Source organism: Epinephelus lanceolatus, chromosome 16 (genome assembly GCF_041903045.1).
Source record: "Epinephelus lanceolatus isolate andai-2023 chromosome 16, ASM4190304v1, whole genome shotgun sequence".
Classification (NCBI taxonomy): Eukaryota; Metazoa; Chordata; class Actinopteri; order Perciformes; family Serranidae; genus Epinephelus; species Epinephelus lanceolatus.
The window spans coordinates 42047054-42056944 of NC_135749.1; the positions used below are offsets into that span (position 1 = coordinate 42047054).

Here is a 9891-nt window from a genome sequence, read left to right on the forward strand (position 1 = left end):
AGGTTTAAATGTACAAAAATATATTCAGTATTGGGGCTACAGTTTGATGAAAGTTGTGAAGTTGTGGCACGCATGGTTGATTTGTTATGAATTTTCAAAGTTTTGAACTTTAGACGCTTGCTGTAGCGCCACCATCAGGACTATTGACTTGAGTTTACAGCTGAGGATATCTGGCATGAGACTGGACCTTTGTGCAAAGTTTGGTGAGTTTTCACCCATGGGAAGTATTTCCTCGGAAGATGAAAGAAGAAAGAAGAAGAAGAATACCTAGGATTACAATAGTGTCCTGGCAGCTTAGCTGCCCGGACCCTAATAATAATAATAGCCCTTGCCACCCCCCTCCTCCGGTAAGTAAAGAACAGTCCCTTACCATAGTGGAGGCTATATAAACCACAGCTGCAGCAGGTTAGTCACTCATCAGGTGTAAAATTGTCACTGACAGCAACACCCATATCAGTCAGCTACAGCCATGTTCCGTCCTGCCAGCGGACTCCGTCTCTTTGCGCTCCTGCTGCTGCTGAGCAGGAGCAACTTAGCGGTTCATAATGACGCCACAGAGTCAGTCAATATTCAGCCGGTACCCGATACTGAAGAGGAGCCGGCCAATGAAGACACGAACCATGCGAGGAACGGCGGGAGACGGCTAGCTGACGCTGTGCGTAATGGTGAGTCGAAACGGTTACGCATGGGGCAGTTACAGTACATGTACATGATTTTTGACCTCATTGTTTTGTCATGCTCAGTAAAGCGTGGCACATAGGCTATTGTTTCAAACTGAGCGAATAGATATTATTCTCTCTTAGTGCAGTGATGTGTGTGGCAGGAATAGCGGGTGGATTTTAAAAAAGCATGGTGTTAGATTTCGTTTTCAGAAATAAATGTTTTCAGATAAGCAGAGAGAGCATTTTGCGTGACTGATGTGAGCAGAAATTTATGGCTGCATACTGGGACACTGGGAGAAAGAAAAAAATAAATAGAGAAAGAAAAAAGAAAAAGAAATGAAGAGATGAGGAGAGAGAGCACAAGGGACAAAAAGCACAAGACAAGCAGAAAAGTTCAATAATTATGGGTACTAATGCCTATGTGGCAATCTAAGTTAAATAGCTACTTGTTTCCACCCATGGCCTCCATTCATTTTATAAACCAGTTATGTTCCTCAGGGTTGCAGGGTGTGAGTGACAGGGTTCATACAAAGCATAATGCCAGTTAACATTAGGACTCAGTATCAAAACAGTCATGTCAGGGCTATATTGTTCATAAAAAATTTTTTAAGCAAATGCCAAATGAAAAAGGCCACTGGTGGACCAGAGGAATCAGTTGTACAGGGACAAAAAAGTCAATGTTCATCCAGACATTTCTGTGATTGTTTGTGATTCATTTATCCTTGGCAAGCAAGCAAAGACACCACAGCTCCTGCTGCCATAGACCCCTCAGGTGTGTGCTGGTCTTACATGCCTACCTACAGTATATACCAGCATAGATGCCTGTAGTGGTGCCCAATTCTTACATACCAAACAAATAAACAACAAAATAATAAGCAAATGAAATACCAATTTTAAGTCATGCAAATATGTAGAATAAGTCAAATACTTAAAAACAATAAACAGCTCAATAACAAGCCATTCACAAAGACTTTATTTGTATAGTACATTTAACACACATTATCAATTCAAGGGGCTTTATGGGCTGCATAAAATAATAACAGGAAAAAACAAAAATAGCAATCAACAAGGTATATTATTAAAGGTAACAAAATGTTAATATGTTATGTTAATGGTGAAAAAAATATACAGTACTAAGTCCAAGATCATCTTATTCCAAATGTGGTTGCAAAATGTGGCCTCCCATGTTTTGTGTTGACTCTAAGAGAGTAAATATAATTAGTTCTCAGCCCTGTAGGTGATTTGCCAATAGGAAGCAGTATTTCATAAAAATTGTCTGGATAAGTGGTAACTAATGCATAGATTTGAGAATGGCTGTAATATGTTCATATATTTTGTTTTTGTTAAAACTCTGGCAGCTGCATTTTGAACATGCTGCAGTTGCCAGGGACAATAATAACCTGCTCAAGAGGAGGGCATGGGTCAGCTTTTTCAGATCCTGCATAGACATGAGTCCTCTTACTCTAGCTTCATTTTTTAATCATAAAAGGCGGACAATATCATTGATTTAAAGGAGTAATTGCCCTCCAGCAATTTTAGTATTCCCTTTCCACAGAGTTGGGCTTTGTGTGAGAGACAAATTTAAAAGAATATAATCAAAATCAGTGCAGCAGAGGCTAAGACATTTCTGACTTAAGTGTCCAGTATGAGTCACTCCTCCCAAATGCTGGATCCTACAATTATTACTATGCAACTTCATAGAATATATCATTAGACCTCACCCCACCCCGATAAACACATCCACATCTTTCAAACTCCACATACCCAGTTTGTAATGTAACTACTAAAATTTAGATCAGTCTCCAGCTAGGTCACAGTTTAGAGTAGCTGAAGAAAGGGCTGAACTCTGCCACCTCACCCCAAGCTGTAATGTGTTCTCTCTTTGTCTGAGCTTGCCGGACAAACTCTAAAGCCTAAGTCAGAGATAGTGGGTACCACAAAGGTGGTTGTCAACTGTCTATTTTAACCCAGGCTTTCTGCTTCAGGCTCTGTGCAGGCTCACATAAAATGCAAGTGACCTATTCAGTGCATCATTTGACACCTAAAAATGATTGATCCATGCCACCTACTTCTGCCTTTGAAGAATATAAAAAAGTATTGCAGTAAAAAGGAACACTGTTGCTTCAATTAATTTAAGGAGAGACATGCTGGCAGAAAATGACTAATAGGATGAATTCACAAGTGAATATATTTATGTTACCTCTCCATTTATTTTTAACATGGCAGCTGCATATTCTACAGCTCTGAAACTTTATACGTGCTGCAGCAGATTTAAAAGTTATACTCACATGCATACTGAAGGAGACATGGAAATCACTTATGGACTAATCAAAGTGAAATGATTGTTCATTAAATTTCATCTGTGATAAATGCCAATAGACTAATTCATTTTAAATCAGAGTTTTATCAGCTATAATATACCAGCAGTTTAAAATAGACTTCAGCAAATCAGGACCAAGCATAAAAACACAATTCAAAGTGGCAACATTATGGTTCAAAGGCATCAACATAATCTTGATTAATAACTCAGTGAAATTTTAATGTATCATGCTACTTTAGGTTTTCTAGAAGGCTTCTTTTAGAGCCAGTGTGGGCAGATGGACCAGAGGACACTATCCAATCATTCAGCAGTTCATTGAGAGCAGCAACAAACATGCAAATAAAAGAAAACAATATTCTTGCCTAAATTTTCTGCATCACTATTATACTGTATTTTCCCATGGCAACAACAGCAATAACAAAGACAGCAATGTAATACATAAGTTTCACTGTAAGAGTACTGCTTTATTCTGTGGCATTTATTTAAAATTACAGCTCAAGAAGTTGGATAAATTGCATTTATAATGTATTATCTCTGCTGATAATCTGTATGGCTCATAGATTATAGGGTGAAGCTACTCAAAGGAGCAATAGAAGGAGCTTTTTAGCCTATTTCAAGCCAAAACTCTGAATTTAAACTGGTCGCAAGTAGGGTAGGTCTGCATAACTTACCATAATAATGATAATAATAATAATAATAATGCATTTTATTTATAGGTGCCTTTCAGGGCACTCAAGGTCACCTTACAAGACACAATAAAAAACAAAACAAGTAGCAATGTATCTATAGATCATAAAATCAAACAATTCAGTAATATACAATAAAAGTTGATAAAATAACTTGACAAAATCATAACTATTAACACTAGGTATACAATAATCATAATAAAAGCATCATGAATATGTGTGTCTCTATTAAATCAGACTGAGTATGCCAGCTTGAAAAGGTGGCGATCTAGCTGGGTTAAAAGAGAGCCACCTTTGTAGGATGGAAAACTCTTGCATTAGACTCATCATATCTCACTTCATGGTACATCTCTCTGAGTAATAGCAGTGTAAAGATAAAGTGGAACTTATGTATAATTAACTTAGTTTTCATGTCCCAGGCCCAGACCAGAGCCAGGTGGGCTGCAGGGAGCTGAGGTCCACAAAGTACATCTCTGATGGCCAGTGCACCAGTGTTAACCCTATCAAGGAGCTGGTGTGTGCTGGGGAGTGTCTGCCGGCACACCTACTGCCCAACTGGATTGGGGGTGGGAGTTATACAGGGAGGCACTGGAGCCGCCGTGATGTCCAGGAGTGGCGTTGTGTCATTGACAGGACCCGGACCCAGCGGATCCGGCTGCAATGCCAGGATGGCAGCTCCAGGACCTACAAGATCACTGTGGTGACCTCCTGCAAGTGCAAGCGCTACTCCAGAAAGCTGAATGACTCAGGACACAAGGACACATCTGTCCACAGTGGTAAACAGAAGAAAAATCAGAGGAAGGCTGGACTGCCTGAGGGGAGAGGTGGGATGCAGTCGGACAACTAACAAAGGAAACAAAAAAAAAGCCACACCTGTTCTCATAATGAAGTTTATGGATGAATTATAAGTGTGCAAATCATGATCAAATATTTCAGAGCCAGAACAGATAGAGGTAAAAATCAGTTGTGCAGATTTGTGTCCAGATGTAGGTCATTGTGAAACAAAAAACTTTTAGAAGATTAGTTTGTGGCCCAAAACACAGCCTCATAATAGGAATGGTTTATACATGTATTCTCTCTTTCAGAGAGTGAGATGTCGATGGATATCAGTCTCATGTCTGTGTATTAAGTACTGACCTGGAGTCAGCACGTGATAAGCTTAGCTTAGCTTTAAGGCTGGAAGCAGGGGCAAACAGCTAGCCTGACTCTGTCCAAACATCTTTGAAGCTCTCTGATTAACACGGTATATCATTTCAAAATGACAATTTGGTTTTAGGGGAAGTTATATGCTGGAACTATTTCTTGATGAGCAACACTTCATCTGCCAGCACATCTGTAGCATCTCATTTGCTATACTACAAGTTGGCAGATACTGTCAGTGAGCACAGGCTTTGCTTTTGGTCTTTGTACAGGCACAATGGTTTCAAACCGTGTAACTTTACTATGATGACAAAACCTCAGGAAGCTGTTTGCTGTCACTACTCTTGACTGTTGTTCATGAAGAAATAGTTACGGCAGGTAAACCCATGTAATGTCATTCCTTTTTATGTAGGACAGAACATGTTAATTAGTGAGTTTTACAGCTTCTAACTTTGTCCAGGGCCAAGCCAACTGTTTCCCCTTACCTCCTGTCTTTATGCTACGTTTGGCTAACCACATTCTGACTTAATGAACTGTTCCTTTGTCAACAAGCAACTGTAAACTAGCCAGCATGGCCTATAGTAATTTGTCTAATTACAGGCTGTTCTCACATTTTTTTTCCTATGAAAAGCAATGCACCCAAATACATACATATCCCATGTATTTTTAAAGGCTATGATCACGTGACTAATGTAATGACTAATGGCAGTAAACAAGGAAGCAGTCCCAAGCGCTTGTAAAGAGGTCGGTTGAGGTGGAAAAAAAAGGACTTGGCTTAAAAGAACATTTAAGAGGGTTGGACACCAGATTTGACATTTAATATTGTGATTATTTAAACTCTGTCTCTTCAAAATGGCGTTGATATGACTGTATTGTTTTTCCATTGATATTGTGATGGCAAATGCAGTCACTGACTGGATTATGTTTATAGGCAGTGTATTTTTGAGTGAAAGGAGAGCTACAGTTGTGTTCCACACCAGATTTACAGGACGGTATCCGGGGTAGGTCTACAAATAGCAGGACTTTGGTTAAATGGAGTGGTAGTCATTACAAGTGGATATTTTGGCTGACTACAAAAGAAAGATGCTGTCAGTGAACATTTTACTCACACGTTCAGTATCATATATGTATATATATATATATATATATATATATATATATACATATATATATTTATATATCCCAGCTGACATTGGGCAAGAGGCAGGGTACCCCCTGGACAGGTCACCAGACTATCGCAGAGCTAACATTTAGAGACAGACAACCATTTACACTCACACTCACACCTACAGGCAATTTAGAGTCAACAATAAACACAATAAAAAGGAAGAAAAAAAAAACATGTTTACCTTATTAAATGATTTGATTGACATTTTGATTAAAAAAAGGAAATACTGCCATATTCCATTACAGTTTACACACAATGACATTTTTGATCAATAATCATAAGTAATGTAGATATATAATCAGTGGATAAATGCAAACAATAGCTCGAACAGTCTGGTGAGTTCAGGAAAATCACATCACTTTACTGTAAAACCAGGAAAAGACAGCACTTGCTATATTACCATAACCAAAATCTAAGATGATATCTATGTATATATTATGATATAGACATTATATCAATATATTGTTCAGCTGTATTTTCTCATTATGTTAATAGAAAACAGAATCCAGATGCCATTACGTTTCCCTCAAAACACGTGCTGTTGCAAATGAGTTTAATGTTACAATGTTCCTGTAGGCCTCCAACATGGCCACCCAGAGGTTGTATCGTGTCACCTGTAATGTTTAGTATGTGTTTTATTGTCCTTTTAACTCCCTGTCCAGGGACCACAGATGCAAATTAGCTATTCAGCTAACTCTGGTATAGAACATGTTCTGTACATGGTCCATGTCAACTAAACCAATAAACTAAACTAAACTAAACTAAACTAAACCTGAGAGCCTCCACCACACACAAGGACCCATAAAGTACCGCTCAAACACAGTATGTAATGTTAATGGATGTTCTGGTGGCAATTAAGGTAGTGTAGTAATATGCAACAGTTTGTCAGTAGGCTTTGTATTGGGGTTCATTGTGTCACATATGGCAATTAGTTTTGCTTTAAAGCATTCTCATGGGAAAATAATAGAAAACATTAACTCTCTATATGATTAAAGGATCAACAGACTTTAGATTGACATGTAGGCCTAAAACAAATGTTACTATGATTCATTAGAGTTTCAAATATGAAGTTAGATTTATACAATAGAGTGATGTTTAGATAGCCTGTAGTGCAAATGTACAATATGTGGGTACATTTTTATGGGGTTTTTTCAGAGTGAATAGTATGTAATTTATTTTTTGTACCAGAACAGTTGAAGTTCTTTTTTTTATCTATTTTTTGTTACTGTCTGAAATAAATAGTTGAATGAAAACTGTTTACAAGGCTGTGTCTCTGACATAATGTTGCAGGCATGCCAGACAGGCTCACTGCAAACAGGAACTCCTTAACAACACAGGCATTAGTCAGTGATGAAACTCTCTCTTCAACAGATGCCACACTTTGTTTTATTGTGAAGGAGATGCCTTCCCCTCCAGGCAAGGAGGGCTTGTTCCAGCTGCCGCAACATGTTAAGACACTTTATTGTTTCATGCATCCGTTCATTTTTCCCCTGTGAAAGCTGTGGGCTAAGGTAGGTAGTGAATAGATTCACCTATACTGGATGACAACAGGATGTTGAACTTGTGCTGCAAAGGAGAAAGAATTGATGTCCCTTTGTCAATAATATCCTGTGGGTACAGTGAAGGGTCATCAGAACAAGGCAGAGTCTAGGAAAGCTGATAAGTAAGTGGAGAAAAAAAACATTAGACAGGATGTGTGTGGTTGGCAGCAGAAACGAATTACTTACAGTTAAAGTAAATACCAAATACTGCTCTTTGCTCAACTTCAAATGGAAATCTTTAATGTTAACCCCATAATATGGTGGCTGTATTTACATTGTAGTTTTAACAGTAGTTAAGTTTGCACTAGATATGAAATTGAAATACTGCTTACAGGATAATACATTATGGGCCGGATCTACTAAGATCCCAATTTGCGTGTATTAATTTGCCTGCGCAATCTAGAATTTTGCGTGTGGAGCTGAACCGCAGTTTGCGGGTGATTTACTAAGAGTGCTTGCGCAAATGACAACAGGTGCAAATGTGTTGGAGACACCCTATTTAAATGATGGTTTTGCGTGTTTCATGGTTTGCAGCATGGCGAGTTTGGAGAGAAAGCTTAAAGTGAAATTTGACCCTATGGAATTAGAGGTGTTGGTAGATGAGGCCAATAAACACTTAAATGAGCTACAGCAAAGAAACCTGATTGTCTCAAAAGGAGCACTATATCACTAGGACCGCCAGGATTACAGCGCCCCTCCAAGCGCAGCAACGTCTGCCATACCGTTATGTAAATTCATTGTTTATGCTGGCCATGTGCTCAGAAGCACACAAAAATGCATTTTTGAGTAGGCCTAATTTCCGAGAAGTTATGATAAAATAAAAAACATATTATAGACTATAGAATAGGACTGACATCCTCTCCAGTGTCTCATGTCAATTAATTAGGCCTAACACTAGCTATCTGTCGGGGTTTTTTTTGTTGTTGTTTTTTATGCTGCTGCGCTGCTGCTGCGCCATGTCTCCAGTTGAAAGTGGTGATTTGCTAAATACATTCTAGAATAATAAATTAGATTAATTTTTGGTCTTTAATATTGTTGGCTATATTACGATTTTAATAAAAAAAACTTTTAGAATAAAAGAAATAAACACCGAAATAATTAGTGGAAACTTTTTTTTTATTGATACTCCTCCTCTCTGACACACACACACACACACACACACACACACATTGAAGCCGCAGTCGCGCCGGCTGGCGCGGTCACTGTTGAGATTACATTCGTTTTTTATTATTAACAAAATGTTTTTTTATTGACCTTATGAATGGTTTTGTTTTCAAATAAATATTTGGAAACGAAAATGTATGCTTTGGTGTACTTTTACAGAGTTTTGCAATATGTATATAGCCTACCTGTATGTATCAAAATGTATAATTTTCGGCAGCGGTCGGAGGTATAAATGCTCAGAAGTCTAGTCTGTTTCATTTTTGTAACTTAAGGGCTTCAGAAAACATACAAGACACATTTTTAGGAAAAGACATAGGAAGAGAAGCTTGTAGGTTTTATCTAAACAGAGTTATTTGCATTATAAAACCCAAACGGTCTGTCAGACAGTCGTGGCGGTTGATTGTTTCCTCATTCATTCCAAAAATGTTCACACGAGGGTGAAAAATGCGTTCTCTGCGTCTTCTTTCATCGTTTCAATGTCTCCTTCTTGCAACAATAACTGCAGCCATGTGTGCGCAATTACGCATACAAACCGTCTGCACCTCCCTTTGACGCGTGTTAAATATAGACGAGTTACTGGCTGTGACACTGTCAGTGCATTCGCTGGCCGGGGGAAGCTGAATGCCCTGAAGATGGTGAAGAAGGATACTTCCTACCTAGAAATCTTCAGATGACTAGGGCAGTCGTGGGATGTGAGTAAGGAGCTCTTCCAGGGAATTGCGGAGTTTATATGTCACATGTACGCTGCTAACAGTAGCACGGTAGAGGTGAACCAACTGCGCTACCAGTTCTTCTGTACCAAAAGGGGAGAGGTCAAGTCAAGCCAGCTGCCACCATGTAGAGACTGTCTCTTCCTGCATGTTGAAGGAGCCAACTATCAGGCAGCAATCTGGAAGAGCAGTCTGCAGTCTAACCCTGTGGTCCCAAGTCCTACAGAGCATGGATGGAAAGAAGATGAGGGCAAGCTGGCAATTTACTGGGTGCGCTCCCCACCTGCACCTGTAGTCCTGGAATTGCTAACATGCAAGTGTGTCCATTCATGCAAAATGCCAAGCTGCATATGCTCATCAAATAGACTGGCATGCTCAGATATGTGCAAGTTACAGACATGCAGCAACCAAAAACTGCAGGATGATCCAGAACATGACTTTGAACTCGAGGAGTCAGAGGATGAGAGAGATGAGCAGTTTGAGTGACATTATGGGGTGTT

At 39.0% G+C, this 9891-nt stretch overlaps 1 protein-coding gene across 1 annotated transcript; it reads left to right on the forward strand.

The window, feature by feature from the left end:
- The first annotated feature begins 213 nt into the window (after positions 1–213).
- Positions 214–7198, forward strand: LOC117245788 (sclerostin domain-containing protein 1-like). Its single transcript, XM_033609315.2, has 2 exons — positions 214–665; positions 4088–7198. Exons 1-2 carry the CDS (start codon positions 470–472, stop codon positions 4513–4515), a joined length of 624 nt encoding a protein of 207 aa, XP_033465206.1. The 5' UTR covers positions 214–469; the 3' UTR covers positions 4516–7198.
- The last annotated feature ends 2693 nt before the right edge of the window (positions 7199–9891 follow it).